At 39.5% G+C, this 20,238-nt stretch overlaps 1 protein-coding gene and 1 long non-coding RNA gene across 9 annotated transcripts in view; one reads left to right on the top strand and one right to left on the bottom strand.

The window, feature by feature from the left end:
• The window catches only part of LOC132914594 (uncharacterized), a 172,084-nt gene that overhangs the window by 64,384 nt on the left and 87,462 nt on the right, over positions 1–20,238 (top strand). For all 7 annotated transcript variants that reach the window (XM_060973816.1, XM_060973814.1, XM_060973813.1 and 4 more), the window contains exons 3-4: positions 1,299–1,346; positions 19,323–19,687. In XM_060973816.1, the coding sequence (XP_060829799.1) occupies positions 1,299–1,346; positions 19,323–19,687 (413 nt within the window). The remainder of the gene's footprint in view (positions 1–1,298; positions 1,347–19,322; positions 19,688–20,238) is intronic.
• LOC132914607 (uncharacterized) overlaps positions 1–20,238 on the bottom strand; it is a 157,993-nt gene that overhangs the window by 64,293 nt on the left and 73,462 nt on the right. The window lies entirely within an intron of this gene.

The raw sequence follows: 20,238 nt of genomic DNA, 5'->3' as shown, positions 1-20,238 counted from the left end.
GCTTTTACTCTGAGAATTTGCGCAGGTCCTGGCTACGGGGACAAGCGGTCCGCTTCGCGGATTAACCCTGCAACTCTGGGAAAATGGGTCGACGGGGTCGATAAATTTAAATTCATATCTCCCGCGTGGCTAAGAATGCGGAAGTAGCGAGAACGCGGGATCCTTATAAATTTACGCGGCGCATAGACCGTCGTCCCTCTGCAGAAACAGCGTGTTCTGTTCCTGAAATATGCAAGATGCATATATGTACCTAGCTCGTGCAACCAGCACACGTACTCGCCCTTACGTTCATGGGTGCAGCTAAGCGCCGCGCTCTCCATTTCTATCTCGCTCTGCTCTCCTCCCCTCTCCTTGTTTCTCGAGCTGCGTGGTTTCAGCTGTGCTGGCAGCCGTTGCCGTCGAGCACCGAATAATTTTCAGGCAAACGACTCGCCTTCCAATTATCCCTGCGAGCGAGCTAGTCAAGTTGGAAGGAAGCGTACGTAGGATGATCAGAAATTAAGGTTCCTTGACTAATATATGTAATAGAGCTTGCCACGTGTACATGAATTAATAGACGATGAGAATGGCTGAATAATAATGGAACTTTTAGGTAACGTCAAAGCGGCGGACAAGTGGTATTTTAGTGCTGCGCATAGGGTGAAACTGTCAACGATGTACGTAATATACATGTATTATGATACATTGGGTTGGTAAGTAAGTAATTGTGGATTTTGACATTACCATCTAATGATAAAATTCGCAATCACTTAGTTGCTAACGTGGGTCGCTGTTAATCCATGCCAATTCTGACCCATGCTTTCAAGAACGCTTACAAACTATTCAGCAAATTGAAGTTGGACAATTATAGTTTCGTTTTCGTACAACTAGCGAATAATGGAGAAACTCGGCGAAACAGTGAACCTTAGTTTCTTATTATCCCTGGTGAATTATCGTTTGATCCTGCGATGGGATTAAGGGAGTTTTTGTCAGAACTTTCGGTTGCCAGATATCGTTGATCGGTCAAGATTCCAGACTACCTTTCGGTGCTCGAAACTCGACAGCTCGATCGCATCTCGCAAGTTTTCAAAGCTCTCGCAAGAAGGTATATTCATCGACCAATTAGGAGAAGTTTGTCGCGCGCTCGCCAATTAAATTCGAATCCAATTAGCATCGTACACGGCAAGGTAACGAAACACCGCAAGACCGAACTTTTCCAAACCGATCTCTTATCCGTCGTTTTTTAGCGCGTTCGTCGACGATCTTCTCGTTTCGTAGCTTCCACGCTAATAGACTCGTATCTCCTTTTATTGTTGCAGAGGAAGAGTGGAATTCGGATGGCAAGGGTCGACAGTCCAACGACATCGGTGAGTCAGTCTTTTCCCTCGTCTTCGAGAATTCGGTCGAGCACTCGTCTCCTTCTTTTGTATAGGAAGCGATGGTATAGCAAAGTCGTGGAAAAAACATGTCAAGTAGGGTCATTAACTGATCGCATAATTACCTTTGTTATCTCTGCGAAATATACCCGCAGTTGCGCTAAACGTTCTTGTAGCTTCTATAGTAAGAGTAAAGAACGAGGTTCGTATATATATTTAATTACGTTTTTCATTGATTTATATTCCCACGTATTTCTTACCTTTTCAAACAATTTTCAACTTATGCAACACACGTGTAAGATACTCATTTTTCACTGCCACTATACACACGCAAATTTGTTTGAAATTTGACTGTGTAATTACCAGGAACTTTGAAATTATACGATATCCGAGCAGGCTAGAAATCTGCTGGAAACAATTTGCGTGTGTTGGACAGATTTTTATATACGACCAACTTTAAGCGAGCTGTTGAAACTTGAGAAGGGCTAAACGAAACGAAATTAAGAAACACGACGATTCCGTGACCATTTACAACCCAGCTGCATGCCTTACAAAAAAACGTTGCGCGATAACGTTGTAGATTTTGCTTACTCTTTTCACATACATAGCTATATCGATGGATAGATGGGAGACTTACGAGTGGTGAACGTGTGGCTTAAATTTCAATCCTCCGATGATAAGACAGCTCGCTGCTAAAAGCAGATCGTTCGTTCTTTTTCACAGAGATATAAAGATGGAGAATACGAGCCATATGTTACCGTACAAGTGGATGCGAAATGGCAGCAGAAAGAGAACGTTGCACAGAGGCATCTTTTGTTCTTGTCTAATCAAGAATACGCACCGACGTTGCTCGTTGATCGATCTTATACTCGCGTATTTGCTGTACGAATGTGCATGCATTGTTAAAGATCTCTATGCAGCATTTTTTTTATTCCTTTTTATTCCCATCGCTTCTTCAGCTCGCGCTCGCGTACTCTGTCTTTATATCTCTGCGATATTTTCTCTCCGTTTGTTAAAATCAAGTAATTTATTTACGTCCTAAATATTCGATAGCTTTTAACAGCGTTAAAATTTTTGTAATTGAAAAAATGTTCTTCGAGAGCCACCCTATCCACGAGTGGTCTTTTCTCTCGTTAAGAGGCTTCAACGACTCTCGATGGTACTACGCTCTGTATATTAATCGAAGAACCTGGTAGGTCGACCGATGCAATCGCTGCGTTCTTTAAACGACGCATGCGACTATATAGTAAAGAACATTTACGCAAATTTCCCACACGATTTCCTAAAAATCACCAATTTTGTGTCCAACTCTATTTACCATTACATAATACCGACTGATATACACTGTACACTGTATACTTACTTGGTGAGATAAAATCTTCTTTTGTACAGTAGTAGCTACAAGCATACCTTCATAGAACATGATACACATAACACTCTTGTACATTTTTAGAACTTCCAGCCGTGTGTTGAAGCGGTCAATAATTTCCCCTTGATTTAATTTCCTTTTATTTCTTTTTAATTTTCCCGGGCAAAATGATAAAAGCGGCAGTGTCATTTTTACGTACCACCGTACACACAGCGATATATGTACTTTACTTTTATTCTTTCTGGAAGAAAATTTTGTCGCGTAAATTTGTTTAAACCGATCGATTTAAAAGCATCGAAGAAAATTTCTAAATAATTGTTTTTTGCCTCGTGTCCGTTTGAACATCGGCGATCGTATGGATATTGGATGATTTGATTCTCTGTCACTGGTTGGACGTATAGAAATTCTCAATTTTCTTCAAAAGTCTGTTCGAATACTTTTGCGGTCCTATTTATCTCATTTTCTTGACAAATTAGCGGTGATTTTGCCCTGCGCAAACTGAGATCTGTCGTTCAAGTTTTACCGGCCGGTGTTTAACCAATTAACTACGGAATTTACTTTTAGAAATTTCTCATGCAGTTAGGTCATAGAGTGCATAAATAAATAGAAGCGACGACGAGTATACACGTCAAACGTAGCGAAATAGTTTTTGTTTGACGTGTATACTCGTCAAACGCAGTTAACTGGTTAAGCATGTAGGCGTTAGGAGCTTAACTTAACCCCTGGAATCGACGTGGCGTCTGTCGGGTTTCCTCAGGTTCGAATTTCAGCCCCGGCCACGGCATCGTCCTCTTCTCCCTTCCGGCTGCTCTTCGGCGCGCGAAAGGGATACGTCGACCGCCCTTCCTTCCTTCTCGTTAACTTCACCCCGGGCCACGTTTTGCCTTCTTCCTCTTTTTCTTTCTTTTGCCGCTCTGTCTGCGCACCGTCGCCACCTCTTTTCCAACCGTTTTCCCAGCCTGCAACCCGACGTCTCGACGTCGAAGCGTGCTCGTAATTCACACCACTCAAACACCGCGTTAATGTAAACACGATTTTAAACGGATTTTCGACGAATTTAGTGGCAGTGTATTTAGTACAAAGCGCGCCTCCGAGTTTCGACGAGTTTCTCGGAATTTGGAATTAGACGTAGTCTGGGCCAAAATATAGCGAGTCCGTGAACCAAAGCCTTAAGAATTGAGATTGGCTGTTTCAGAAGGCTCTTTATAGTCCTATAACGACATTTCGTTTCTTGCATTTTAATTGCATGTTTTTTGCAATTAATTAATCAATTTTGAACATTTTGAGTATTTTCCTGTGTGCAAGTAACCATTACCTTGTTCACTGTTTAACACGCTCACACCAGCGCTGCTATTTGTGTTTCTCTATTTTTGAAATTTTCTATTCGCTATTATTTAAATTTTCAACTATATGACAATTTTCTCAAGTTGCAAACTACATTTTTGGCGGTACACACCGCCTGATGGAAGATTCAAGTGTGAGTCACCGGTGGCGTACGCCGCCTGATGGCACACTCGAGCGTGAGCCACCGGTGGTACACGCCGTCTGGTGGTGCACTCGAGCGTGAGCCACCGGTGGTACACGCCGGCGTAAACGTGTTAATACGTCATACTTGTAATTTAATTGACTATGACACGAAGCATCGTTTTAATCATTAGCCTGTCGTTAATTCTGTGTTCTTAGTAGACATTTCTTTCTTTCATTCACTGTCATCGACCATTTCTTCATTCGTTAACAGTTATAATGGTCACTGAAGAAATCGTACAAGAAGTTAACTATTCTGATTAAAAAACTTCGTTACGAATAGCCATTACAAATGATCCAAACTTTTTTGATTACCGGTAATCATTATCGATGACGGAATTTTGTTTTGTTTACGGATAATCATTATCGACGAACCGAATTTTATCGTTGACGAAAAAAAAATTTTAATCGTTCATAATGGTCATTCGTAATTAGGAGAGTTGTAAGTCATATCGTTTAATCGTTTTGTATTTTGAGAAATTTCTCATTGAAAGATTTTTTGTCAAAAAAAAAAAAAAAAAAAATGCTTAATATAACTGTTATTTTGGATCTCTGATTTTCAGAAATAATTGGGCGTTGTTAATAAACATCGATCAAAATGTCCATATACCTATCTGCGATAGCGTGAATTTTAAATTAACATCGCGATATATCGGATGCGTGTTTAATTCGAGGAACACGACTAGCAATCGAATCGGATGTCCTTAACACCGAAAAGCGGATTTCGATGAGAACGAGGGTCGATGTGATCGAACTTAACCTCGTTCCTCTTACTTTGTTTCTTTCGAACCATCCAGCTTTGAGCGTGCAACCGGAAGTAACACAGCAAAGCCACGGGCAACGGGTATAACTAGTTACGCAGAGATGTCGCTTCAACCAAGTAAACGAATTAAAACGAGTATTTCCGTTGACGCTTATCTTTCCACGTCTTCGTTCCAAGTTCCAACAGCTTTTACGAAAGTTCGTTGCACGTTACGAAAGTTTTAACGATTTTACCTAACTAAGTACGATATTCAAGTGCTGAATTGGAATTTCGTTGCTTTCAAATCAGACGAACGATTCCTCTGTTCTCTACGTAAAGATGGTTATAATTACTCATAATTCATAACGGTATAACGTTAAGGGAATTCACAACGGAATTCAATCCACGTCTAACATTGGCCAACTTCGTGACCCATTTTCTCTCAAACCACTGCAGCAAATTCAACGAAACTTTGACCGAGTACTCTGCCAATGGCGGATAAATAAATTGAGTGCACGAGCCTTTTTATAAAAATGGATTTTTAAAAAAAACCAATGACACGATTCTTAGGTTTGATCGGAAAAATTTAATCAAACGTGTTTCTATAGATGGCGAGAAAATGGGAGCCGAGGATGGGTGGAAAAAACCAATTTTACAGTACAGTTAATTCCCCGATTCTCCAAGCGGTCGTGATTTATTTCTTAATTGGTGTATCGATTAATTTGCATATTACAGTTATTATATTCTCGGGCAAAATGAAAATTTCCATATGCCTCAAGATATATTTCCCATTTATAAAGCTTGATTAATATTTGCTTACTCCTCCGATGGTATTCGATTCTAGAAATAAAAATTTACGCGCTCCTCGCGTCTAATAAAAGCATGACACGGCAATGCCCTGACTGATCCCTTTAGCAACTGCCTCGGTACGGCAACTATTTATACGGCGTATCCAATGTTTTCTCGATTTCTGCCTTTCTTTCGTTCTTACATTCACCGGACAAAATCGCTTTCCCATTTCAGTTTTCGCTATTTTCTAACGTTTTCTAAATCCTGATGTCTTTCTATCGTAACCAAATCATCTGCTTCCATCCATTCTACCATATAAAAAAAGACACTTTCAACCTCCTGTTAATCGGAAAAGCGAAACGCGCCATTCGGATTTGCCATCCGTCGGAAATAATGGTTTCTTTGTTCACGAATCTCGAATCGTCTCTGTGCATTTACAACGACTGAAAAAGATCGACCTAACCTAAATTGACTCGCGTTTCTTAATTTTTTATTATATAGAGGTCGACAACTACAAATGCATGTTTCTATAAAAAATAAACCGTATTCGTTTGTTCGCTTAAAAAAAAAAATGTTACGACCAAAGAAAAGATGGGTAGACAAATGTGGACAAACGAATACCGTTTATAGTTTTATAAATATTTGCACCTGCGGCTGTCAATTTCAGAAACATCTGGAAGCGGTGGTTCGTGAGCCGCCGTAGATTCGCACAGTCTCCGCTGATAAAACCGCATATTCCTCGTCCGGTCGGTGATAAGGGCAAAGCAGCGAACAGTTCTCGACGATACCATGGCAGCTTGGCGCGGCGATCGCCAGCGACGAGATGGCGCGATGCGTCGCGCCGCGAGGCGAGCGTCGACGGCGTCGCGACGGTCGCGTCGTCTCGTGCGCCCTCGCCGCCGGTGGACGCCGGTCGAAGCGAATCGCGTGCCAATCTTTTAAAACGTTCTCTCGCCACACCCTGCCGCCAGTTTCTCCACGAAAAATACGCGACACCATCTTTCCGTTTGCTCTCCTCTCTTCAAATCCAGTCAAACCACCTCGACATCCCCTAAATCGTGTGTCTCGTGCAACCAATAGCGTTTCGTTCGACCGAGGACGCCACTCTTCCGCTCTCGATTCGTTTTTTCGCGCGACCATGCACTTGGACGTCGAGTATCCTCGTTCGAAACGTTCACGCGATTTCGGCGGATAGTTGACGGTGTCGTGAGTGCGAGACAAGGACAAGGTTGGGATGCAGATCGAAGGAGACTCGAATTCTGGAGGTGCGTCTGATCCCCCTAGCGAAAACTCCTGATAAAAGAAGTAAGTGACGCGAAAATGAAAACGATCTGTCAACGAAAGCTGCTTTGTCGCTTATCTGGCGCATCTTGCGAGCTTTAATTGCGAGGCAACGTGTGCATGCGAGAAATCGCCGGTTTTCCGTCTCTCTCAGCGTCGAACGGCGACGCTCAGCGGATCCTCCGTCAACTAATATTGATTATAAAAGCGGCGGCGGCACTGGCAGCAACGGCGAAGGTGGCGGCAGCAACGAGGATTCTAGCGATGCTTCCTTTCAACTCGGTTTTCCTTCTGGTGTTCTGGCAGCCGGCTGCCGGCGCTAGCCAGCGTTAGTGCATGCACCTCGGTTACGATATCTAGTAAAGTGTTTCGCGAGTTTTGTTTCCCTTTTCGATCTCTCTAGTTCATCGAACCGTTATCATCTCTCGCGTGTGTCTCCGATCAACGTCGAAATGTAAGTAAGCGGGAATTTCAGTGAACTACGCCACTCTCGCTTCTGGACGTGCTTAAGCTCGTTGTTAAGCTTGTAATTAATCCATTTGATTTACACACGTTTAGTGAGAAAAACAGAGAGAAAGAGAGTGGTAAGTAACCTGTACTATGATAAATAGCGATAAATCCCGATAAATAAGGCAGCCGTCTCGACGTTCTTTTCCATCACGCGTTTGGAATTCTCGGTTCAACCGGATCGATGATCTCGGATATACTGGGGTTAGACGAGATTTCGTGCAAAGTCGTGGATTTCGCGTACAAAGAATCGAAGACACGTGGACACGGCGGCGACACTGCAAACTCGCCGCTAAATAACGCACGTACTCACGCACGTAATCGCGCACGCACGTGCACGTGCCGGGAATGTTTCCTCTCCCCGAAATACATTCTTCGGCGTTGAAAGGCGATATAGATTTTTTTTTCTCGCGGCACGCGCGCGATTCACAGCCAACCATACACGCGCGCATACACACATACACACACATGTCTGCGTGAGACACGCAGGCGTACAAGCAGCACGCTGCTTTTCTATTCGCGTTCCCTACGAAACAGGGTAAAATTAAGAGAACGTTAAATGTACCGCCCTATAACCCAGACCCCTTTTCATCCCTCTTAACCTCTTTACTTTGGCCCTCGCTGTCCATCTGTTCCCAACTTTAATAACTTTCCTTTCTCTCTGAAAAAACACCGTTTAATTATCGATGATTTTTCATTGCACGATCTGTCGACGTACAATCACCGTATACGATAAGCTCTCGTCCTTTTCTCCGATTTGATACAAAACGAATATACAGTGAGAAAAAATAGCAGCTGGTTTCTAGACCAATTGTTAATAACATTTGTCTAAATGTTTGTTCACCTCTCTGCTATATGTATTTCTTTCATTTGCGTGAAAAAATTATGGCAATTATTAAGAACGAAAATTGAATGCTTCTTGATGGACTCGTTGCTTCTCGTTAAGCTTTAATCGCCGATTGTAATTAAGACAATGAATTATTCGATGGTGTTTGATCGAATGGCTTTTGAAACGTTGGCGAAGCACGCGGTTTCGTTCGAAAGCCTTTCCAACGGTCCCATTCTGTAACAACCTCGAACAATTACGGTTAATTAACGCGCGTCGTGGCCAACCAGTCAGTTCGCTGAACTTTCGTCCGAACGAATCTTAACGTACTTCCTACGTACTTCGAGTCGTTCTTCGCTCGTATTCTTTTATCGATCGAGCGGAAACACGATTGAAACGAAACTTTCAGGAATCGCAAGATTCAGAGTCGATTTTGCGATTCTCGCGAATTTCATTTATGTACTTTGCGTGCAGTCAGATACTTTGTGGTGGTTTTCTGTTTGGAAGATTTTTTGCTTGAGATTCGCTCGGTCCGTGAAATTTGAGCGTTCAAACAGGAAGGAAAGAAATGGCATAGGAGCAGCGCACTTTCGAGCGCGTTTTCTTCACCGAAGATGATCGATAAACGGCCTGTAGAGTTCGCTGAGAAATTATTGTCTGTTTAAATTTGACAGTTAATTCCCGGAATACGTATACAGCGCTGTTCATAAGTAAGGGAAGTTGCGACAAGATTGGAACACTAAGAAAAAATCTGTTCTAGAATATCGTGTTTATCTATGTTACATTTACAGAAAATATTACATATAGTGTTTTAAATACGTTAAAACAAACTTGCAAAATTTAATACAAAAGAAACAAGTTTAAAGACAATAACAATGTTCTTGCCTCGGGGTATCTGTCTGCACGTGTCCATTGCTCATGGATCAAATAATAGACCCCCCGTTTCTTTAAAATAAAATATTAATTCTGCGTCCTGTTGCAGGACATAGTTTGACAAGGTCCTAAACTAGTCTTCGATATAAAGCTAGCTTGCTCTCCACAGTGTTAAAATCTGCAGTTTTCTTCCGCGTTGACTCTTTGGTCCAACTCTGTCGCTTTTTCTTCTATACGCTCGTTGCATGTAAAGTTCCGTTTACAAATATCCCCATTCTGTTCAAGTGTTGCATGGAAATTAATGTTTTTATTTTCTTACGAATAACGTTCGTATTACTAAACAATATGATGATATGCAGGACATAATATTGAGAAATATAATATAATATAAAGTTATGAGAAAATTAATTAATATAAAATTATGAGAGAATTAATTAATATAAAATTATGAGACAGAACATTGAGAATATGCAGTTATTTATCATCTATTGTGATATTGAAAAAACGATAGAAAATAAGATTATAATCGTTAGGATGAGAAAAATTCTCGCTAAACTCATAAAGACGGTATAAGTTGGCTTTAACTACCGGTGTTGTGCAAAATTCAGCTGTTAATTTTCAGTAACATGGAAGCATAGCAATGCAAAATAAACATTAATCTCGTCTTACTCCATATTCCCGTATTATAGCATCCTGGATATAGTTAAAGCGATTAATTACCGTAGGCAGTGCTATGCGAATTTTATATAAACATATATTTTGCTCTGCCAGCCGCAGTAGATGTAATATACTACAGCAACGATTCTTAACGCGGTAGTCCCTGGAAAGCCAGCAAATCCTCGCGTTTTTAAGTTATTATCGCGTTATTCGAATAAAAATTATTTGCTACGTGTATTTGTTTATTTGTAACGAATCTCTTCTCTCCAAATTTGAAGGTTGCAGATGAGCAGCTAACTGGTATTTTAAATATGCGTTTAAATATATTTTGTATTTTAATATAAAATGTATTATATTAGATATTTTATATTATAAAATATATTATATTGGATATTTTATATTATAAAGTATATTATATTGGATATTTTATATTATAAAGTATATTATATTGGGTATTTTATATTATAAAGTATATTATATCGGATATTTTATATCATAAAATATATTACATTTGATATTTTATATTATAAAATATATCACATTGGATATTTTATATTATAAAATATATTATATTAAATATTTTATATTATAAAGTATATTATATTGGATATTTTATATTATAAAGTACATTATATTGGATATTTTATATTATAAAATATATTATATTAAATACTTTATATTATAAAATATATTATATTGGATATTATATATTATAAAATACATTATATTGGATATTTTATATTATAAAATATATTTCGATATATCTTGAATATACATTTAATATCTTTGGCTCGTTATGCGTTTAGATCTTGAGTTAAGCTTTCTTCTATCGAAGGAAATTTGCGACAACAAAAAATTATTTAGAGGAGGCCCGTGGTAAACGAAAAAATTGCTTAAGAACTGTTGTATCATGGCATATTTCATTTTTGCAAAATATTATATCGTATTTGCGCGATATTTCCGGACGACGTTGTTTAAATCGTTCACATTATTGGAAATTTTTCACTCCATGGAATTTTAATCGCTTTAAAAATTTAACAACATGGGTCACCGATGATCACCGTGGCAGTGAAGGCGTTGAGTATACCGGCTGTAGACTCCAGCGCCTCTCTCAGCATCTCTTTTTCCTCTGGCCCTCGTCATAAAAATCACCTTTTTCCCTTATAGTCATCGGTTATAAAACATGCTGTATTGAAGCGGTTGTAGGATATAAAAACCAGTCAGAACTTTTTTGCGCCCGATCAACGGTCATTCTCATCAATCAGATTCATACGTGACGTTTGTTCCCGTATGATCGCGTTTCGTAGTCTGCGAGTTCGCCCTCTTTCTCCTACTGTCGTTACGCTGTCGTCCACAAACCAGGACTGCACAGTCGGCAATGAAAATTCGTCACTTCATTTATTTTTCTTTTTCTTTTGCTGTTAACATATTAATTGTATGTGTTTATGTATATAATTAGTTTATTAATGTTTTGTAGACAGTATGTTTATATATACTATATATAGTGTTACAAAAAGCTAAAAATATTATGCTCACAGTAAAGACAAATAAAGCAAAGAAATTATAAAAATAAAGTTTCTATTGCCAGTAAAGAAAAAGACTTTAAATACAATTGATAAATTAAATTGCAGTTTTTCGAATAACAATATAATGTGATATGACGATAATGTAATGATACAATGCAGTTTGTCTAAAATAGAAGAACAAAAGGAAGTAGCACGAAATGAGTTTTAAGTAAAATTCCTTTTATTTGAATAAAGGCAAAGTAAAATGGGAAACTAGGATTTTTATAAAAATAAGAAAATATATAAGTTCAGTCTAATCCTCTTTCATAAATTCTCTTAAATCCGTTTTAATTATCCCCAGTGTCGAAGATAACCTTTGCAGACTGGATGGTGTTAAGGTTTTGACACAACTTGCGATCATTTTCTATATATTTTTGATTTTTGTAAAATTTACAAAAAAATTGGAAAAAATTAGAAACTTTAATTGTAATTGAAATTTTGTAAAATGTTCTTCCAACTCTGACTCCGGCGATCATAAATTTTTACCAAATTCCGATTTCGACTGTGCAGGCTTGCCAGAAATACGTGCACATTTTGCTCGATTTTTATTAACAATGGCTGATTATTACTAATAATATATGAATATAAGAATTAAACGGTAGTGTAGGTTTCGTGATTTGTTCGTGATAACCACAGCGGAAACGCGCAACAGTTGTATCGGACGAGGTCAAGAAACTAAAATGGCTCGCATTAGTTCGGGAACCGTGTCCGTGTCGGTAATGAAGTTCGATCGGGCCACGAGCATACGCGTAATGTAATTCTAATCGCGTAGGATCGCGAGATACGTGCGGTGCATGCGATCGCGTGCTATGGATTAACGTCGATGAATTTCTCGAACGTGTGATCGATTGTCTTTTCGTGAGGTATTTTGAAAAATCAAAAGTCGAATAACTAAGCAGACGGCGGATTTTTCTGTAAATTCATACTTTTAGAAATATAATTATAGAATTATAATTTAGAATTATGAAAAGGTCAAGCTTGCATATGAAATTATTTTATTTCATTTAAATCCCATTAATTTTTAGAAATATAATTATAGAATTATATTTTATTTATAGAATTATAATTTAGAATTATAAAAAGGTAAAGCTTGCATATGAAATTATTTTATTTCATTTAAATCCCATTAACTTTTAGAAATATAATTATAGAATTATAATTTAGAATTATAAAAAGGTGAAACTTACATGGGAAATTATTTTATTTCATTTAAATCCCATCAATAGTACAAGAAGAGAAATGCTACAAAAGTAAATGAATGATCTAATTATAGATTAATAAATTACGATTATCAAGAGTTTAATAATTAATATCGATTATGGTTAATGCGTAATTACTGCATAATAACCAAGTACTTAAACAGAACTTAATTACCAAGAATTAAAAACAAAGACAATAACACAAACAAGATCTAAAGTGATAAAAGAGCTCGTCCATGTATTTAAATAAAAGAGAAAAAAATCAGCGAATACATATGTGCTATTGACATGTAATATCATACGATCGAAGCAGTTAAAAAGGATAATTATAAAATGTACGATGATGTTCGGGTCGTGGTATTTCGGGATGACGTAAGTTTTTCGATGGAACATTAAGTTTCGATTTCTCTCTAGTATCTGGCCAAGTTATTAGATGATGCGATGCTTCACGTACAAATTAGACATCAGATACCAACTTTTTTATTTTCCTAAATATTATAGAGAGTATCATAGTTCGAATATTTTCTATATTTCCGCATTTCTATAATTATGCGTTTTGTACATTATTACACCTTTCAATTTCTTCGATGCATCATTATTCCGCGTTCTTCGTCGTATTTGGAAATATATCGTGTGTACATATTGGATACGTCTACAATCGGAATTAATTTCGTACGATTAGATTTAATTGATTTAATTTAAAATTTAGATTCAATTTACGCGCTCAGTATTTATATAACACGATGAATATTTTCCTTAAAAAAAAAAAAAAAAAAAAAAAGATGAGAACCTATGGGATAAATATTCAAAACGACATATAGTACCGATTACTTTTTTTGGAAGAAAAAGAAAGAAGAGAATTTGGCAAGGGTTGTTTTTCACGCAAACATTCTCAGCGTCGGCCTTCCCTCCTACCATTCTACGTTCGCTATAATTACTACAGTTACACTATTTTCGCGTGGGTGTAGTCTGTCTAGTCGAAAGGGAACGTTGAACTTGTGATTGCACGAGGGTGTCGGTTATTTTCGTTTCGCTTATCGGAACGAATTTATCCACCGTCCTCGTTACGTGGCGTTGAAAACGGAACGCGCTCCAATTTCCTACCTTCGATACGATTATTAGAGAAAAAGAAAATCACTTTAAACCATAACCAAATAGATAATTACTTGGAATAATAATAGAAGATAAAGGATAATGAATAATTGTTCTTCCCGTTGTATAAGAAACAGACGTATTAGCGTGAAATGTTCTTGCTTGCATGGATCGAGTGTCCACGTTATCTCTAATCCCAGATTTTTTTTTTTTTTAGTTTATTTTGTTTTTTTTTTTTACAATTTGTCCTGTAGGACATTTGGTAAAGTATTATATCTTATTGGTAAAAAAAATAAAATAAAAATAAATATAGCATGTGGGTGGCTACCCCCAGCGGGGTGCCATCTTTGTGTTTGCTAGGTTATATCTTTTATAAGGACTATTGGGTGTTTCTCTAATCCCAGATTGACGATATTTCACGAGCAACAGTAATTCCATTCACGACGGACAGATCTTTCGATACGAATTGAGAAAAGTACACCACAAAACTCGTACAAATATTATTTAAAACTTCTATCGATAATCCACATAGCTCTGAGTCAGACATGGACAACGTTTGAACGAAACATTTCACAGCTAGTCGATGCTAATTAAACAAATATTTGATACAATACAATACAAATATTTGAAAAATAGCGATACGTCGTATTTCTAATAAATAAAATGCGTCTTCTATACGAGAAGGGAAACGACATACTAAGACGAATTTACGCTGTTTTGCACTTCGCAGAAGCACGGTCGATGAAGGTCAATTTCAACCGTCGTTTCAGCCGCCATATTGCTGCACACCGAAACAGTCTAAATTCGGCTTTACACGAGAAATACATCGTGTTCGATGTGGAGAACGAGTCGATGTTGTTCGTATCAGGTTACAGGTATTCGCAGCCCGACCGTACAGAATCTTATCTACGGTGACGAATTATCGAATACACACATATATCCGAACGTTGAGATTAGATTTCTCGACGGACAGCCGGCGGACAGCAGGCTTTCGTTGATTCGTCGGTTTCGTTTCCTCGCTCGCGTGCATGCTCGCCGGCTATTCTGAAAATAAACGCGTTCGAGAATCTCGCGGTGTCGTGGTGGTTACCAGTGCTGGTCGTATCGTCGGCCGCGGCGCTTCGAGTTTTATCGAACCGGTCAGTGCAGGGGAATATGTATCGCGTACTGTAGGTGTAGGTGGAAACGATATAGCGTCGTTGTAAAGCGAGCAAGTTGAAGTTTGCTTTGGTCGCTTCGCGTGTCTCCGTGTTCTAGCTCGTTATCAAGTTCCTTTTCTCTATTTTTTTTTTTCTTTTTCTTATGTAGCAAACACTTCTGTGATTTCGAGGGTGCAGAAGGTTGAGTTAGAAAAATCAATTGCAGCAAGCTGAAGGTGGCAGCCGGATCGATTATTAATTTCGCTCGTAGCGTTCGCTTGCTCGTACTTGCCATCGATAATCACGCGTGCCGATGCTTTTAACCGACTTCAATACGGTTAGAAAATTCTCGTGTTGCCGCTAATGGATTTCATCGAGCACATCTTTCCCCGAAGATAAGTCCACGACGAATGACGTTTTAATTGCGCGAGGCGGTCCTGCTCGTCGGTAGAAGACGATCGATAGGCATCCGACGGCAGAGAAGAAACTCTTGGGTTCGTATTATCGATCGTTTTAACCCTTTCACAGTGTCGTGGAGCCCCGATACCGTCACTGGCTCGTGTATCTCGATAGCGTATATTCGTAATGTTTGCCCAGTTCTTGTCATATTTGTTTTGTGGTATCGTAAGAGCGAGTACAGCGACCAGCTTAATTTAATCGATAGCTAGATAGATTTCCTATAAATCATTTTTTAAAGCCCTGAACGTTGCAGCATAGAGAAAATACACGCAACTGATTGTATAAATATCTCTCGTTGCTCGGTGATAATTCAGCGAAATTATGCAAAATATTTTTAACATTTGACATCACCAACGATCGTATTTCGCATTTTTACTTTTCTCGCGTTAAAACAATTTCCCCGATCAATTAGCAATAAAGAGAAGAGTTAAATTTTTTTTTAATCACTGTCAATCAGCTTCAAAGATAGTCGATCATTTTTATTTTCATCGATAGACGTCGCAGGTCCTTCGTGTCGATAGCGCGTGTCCATTCGTGCAGATATGATGGCGAAGATAGAGGCAAACACGTTTGCCCCGGTGTGCCAGAATTCGCGAAGCTCGCCGTTAATTGCACGTCGACGTCGAACAGGCGGGCCGACGAGCGAGCAACGGATGAACAACCGTTTGCGACCTACATTTGCTTCGCGAGCTTCCAACGCGCTGGCCCGATTAAACTCACAGACGTTTCGTCGTTCAGCTTCCTCGACAGACTCGCGTGCCATTCGAATTGCGATCGCATAGATTACGCGTTGATCGCTACTTGGCGAATAGTTTCCATTTGGCGGGCTATTCCGCTGGAATATGTTGGAAATCTGGCGATCGATGTAGATCGCGCCACGGGCGATAGCCACTGATCGAACTGCATTTTCTGCAATTACATTCTCACGATCATTTGGTCGAGAGCGGCCAAGTGTGTGACCGACTGATGGACAGAACCGTAAACGCGAGGCAGGCATCTTCGATACGAAAATAGAAGTTAGATGGCATTCGTAGCGTAGATGGATTTTCGTACAATTTGTTTGAAATCTCTCATATCTATATGCGATTTACCAAAATGGAGATATTCGTCTTGAAAGTTGGAAGTTTCAACACGTAGCCCTGTGTGCAAAGTGACTTTTCGATTAATTACGGAGAAACCGTTCCTACTAGCTTGTTGAAAATCTAATACGTTGCGTAAAATGGAAAAAAGAGTTGTTTTTTAGAGAAAAATTCCCCCTCCAATTTCACCGTTTTCGAATAAAAGTATCGTGAAATATATGATATATATTTAAAATTCTATATATTACAAGGCAAAGCGTTATATTACAGCGTTCTCTTCATATCTGAATTGTTTGTTAGCGTGCGCGCATGAAGAGTACACACAGGCAAGAAATTTTGTTTGCGCAAAGAATATGGCTTTCGAGTCTCGACGCGTTTTACCGTTGAGGGATATCGTTCACGCTACAAATACCTTAAGCGGATTAAGCAGAAAACTTGTCGTTTTCTGTGTAACGTGGAGCCGACCTATTTGGCAGAAAATCGTAGGTAAACTCGGCCGAGAATAACGCGTTCGCGGAAGTGGTCGGAAATAGTTACAGGAGACACGTGCGAGCATCAGGCGCCACAAGACACGCGCCACTTTATTCGCTCGTTTGTCGCTCCCTCGGCAGTGCATTCATGCGGGAAACCGAGCAAAATATACAAGGCGTTCTCCATGTTCTTCCGATTAAACTTTGTTAGGATGTTCTACGGATACAAACAAGAGAAAGATCCAGTCGAATAGCTTAGAGGCTTTGCTATGAATTTAGGAGAAGAATGAGAAATAGGCAACGTGTCTATTTCGAGCGTTATAGGGGCTCTCTCGTATAACATTGCCGTGTACATATATTTGAAAAGTATATCGCTCATTTGGCGCAACAGTGACGCAAAAGATCGCGGTTTTAACGCGCACCAGTTTGTGATAGCGACACAGCTGCCCTCGCGTGGTGAATCGTTCAAGTTCGCCTGTAGCACTCTGTCAGTAGAACGTACACACAGGGAACGTTACACGGGAATCTCGTTCCATTTTTACAACCAAAGCGAAGGATGCGTTCGTTTTTCTTTACACGTTTTCACCACTTTTCTGCCAACTTTGTTATTCCATCGGCACAGAACTGCTCGGTCTTCTGAGAGAAATAAACGGTTCCAATTCGTTCTTCTGATCTTCCGAAGAACAAGACAAGCTCTTTTATCGTTAACGTAGTTTTGTGACGAGCGCCAGGTTGGGGAAAAAACGACCAGCTAATTCCAAAAATGATCGTTTCATACCCTACATCGACGATATCAGATCAAATCAACTAAATTGATGGTCATTCAATTAAATTAATGGTCATCGTCCAAACTTAAATCTCGTTACGAAAAAAGAAACGAACCCGATAGATCGCAAGCAACATGTTGAGAATTCTGGACCTCAGTCGCTGAAATAAATGTATAGCAACACTCACATTACACGTAGAAATGATATTAAAATAGTTTCGGATTTATTCAATATGTGATTTACAAGATATTCGTAGATACACATTGCACGCGCCGCAGCACTTCTTTTTGTCTTCTTTACCACCATACGTACGAAACAGTTGCATTTTTCTGTTTTACGAGACGCTGCGCACGAACATACTTCCCTACGCACTCGTATATATATGTGTCACTACTACGCGGCTAATCCAGTGTAGCACACAAAATTACACATATCTCTATACAACTCATAAAAGATATAACCTAGCAAACACGAAGATGGCACCCCGCTGGGGGTAGCCACCCACATGCTATATTCTATTTTTTATTTTTATTTTTTTTACCAATAAGATATAATACTTTACCAAATGTCCTTCAGCACAAATTGTAAAAACCAAAATAAACTAAAAAAAATCTCTATACAACATCCATTCTTTCTGTATCAATAACTGAAAAGCTACAAATTTCGAGTTATATCGTTGTTGTACGTGTGTGTGTGTGTGTGTGTGTGTGTGTGTGTGTGTGTGTGTGTGTGTGTGTGTGTGTGTGTGTGTGTGTGTGTGTGTGTGTGTGTGTGTGTGTGTGTGTGTGTGTGTAATAACGTAGATCCTCAGGGTAAATCAGGCGATCGATCCTGCAAAATCGAGTTTATTTTGGGAATAATTAAATTATAATTGGAATAATTAAGCATTTGAGTGCCAGGGGTCTTAATCGATTGCGAAGAGAAACAAGCGGCGCAATAGCGCTCGTTATATTTCTTATTTTTAGGAAATACATCTATATTATTATTATATAAAAATTATTGAGAAGATAATGAAATACAAAATACCGTAAGTCTTCCGTAGCGTTCAAATGTAATGGGACTTTTCGACGCAAAATCTAAACAGCGTGATCGCGCTGCTAGCGACTCAAACGGTTAATGACAAATACAAATTTTACCTGGAAAATCCGAAATCGATTTCCTAAGTCCTAAATTACTGTTCTTCTCTCGCGATCTTTCTATTTGGCAAATGACCGTCGCAAACGCAAAAGTAAAAATGTAGGTTAGCGGGTAGTTTAAATTTATATATATATGTAATTATAAATTATAAAATATAAAGTAAATTATAAATATATACATGTAAATTCTATAGAATTCAAACTACCTGCCAACCGACATTTTTACTTTTGTTTTCTGTATATATACATGTAAATTCTATAAAATTCAAACTACCCGCCAACCGACATTTTTGCTTTTCTTTTGTGTATATATATATGTAAATTTCATAGAATTCAAACTACCCGCCAACCGACATTTTTACTTTAGTTTTGTATATATATGTAAATTCTATAGAACGTAGGGTAAACATTTTCACTGTATCCTATAAAAGTGAGGATGCATATTGTATAAAAGTGAGCATCGACTAAAGGGTGATTTTGCATCGTGTTTCAGGTGGGTCCGGCAGGGGGGAGGGTGAGGCGGGCTCGAACGAGGTTGCAACTGGTCGGCGAGGCGGCAGTGGCGGCGGCGTGGGTAGTGGAGTCGGAGGGGGCGGGGGCGGAGGTGGAAGTGTGTTGGGGGTTGGAGGTGGCGGAAGCGTCGGCGGAGGCTCGGGGGGCAGAAGCGGTTCAGGGGGTGGTGGCCGATCGAGGGACGAGCCGAGGAGGCACACCCTCGGCGGCGATCACCAACCGTCCCTACATCATCAGCAGTTCAACGCGGCCCAGCAGCTACACCCCCTTCATCCCCATCATCTGCCGCCGCCACACGGCCAATACGGTACGCCGCCGACGCGTCATACCACCATGGATCTCGAGGTGAATCTTTGCTCCCGCAACATGTAAATACACATTGACTTTTATCGTTTGTGCTCTCGTTTACACTTTTTTCGAGTCTTTTCTTCCCCTTTACGTTCCCCTCGAACACACCCACCCTCCCGTGGATGCTTTCCTTTTGGGATCGCTCACGACACCCAGAGTCTTCTCCAATTTTTTTTCTATGTTTCTCTTATATTTTTCATCTCTCCGACTCGGTCGACGCGCAGGGGCTACGAAAGTTGCCGATATTCCGAGAAATATTCACGCAACGGAGTAGTTTGAATTTGGCCAAAGAAGGTTTACTTTTCTTTTCTTTCTACGCCATTTTATTTATTGTTTACACGAAACAGCCAGCGTTCGTATATCTCCGCTTTACGCTTCTTTTCGATGCTCGATAGGAATTAGCGGTTCGCGTGCTACGATTACGTAAGCGACGATCTTGTGCGAAGTATCTGGCCAACAACTTTAGCGGATATATTCCGAGGTCAAGAGCCGAGCGTAACGAAGGGAAGAGGTTAATTAAGCTCCGTATCCACCTACGCCGTCCTCGT

Source organism: Bombus pascuorum, chromosome 15 (genome assembly GCF_905332965.1).
Source record: "Bombus pascuorum chromosome 15, iyBomPasc1.1, whole genome shotgun sequence".
Classification (NCBI taxonomy): domain Eukaryota; kingdom Metazoa; phylum Arthropoda; class Insecta; order Hymenoptera; family Apidae; genus Bombus; species Bombus pascuorum.
This window is presented reverse-complemented; position numbering and strand designations above follow the sequence as displayed.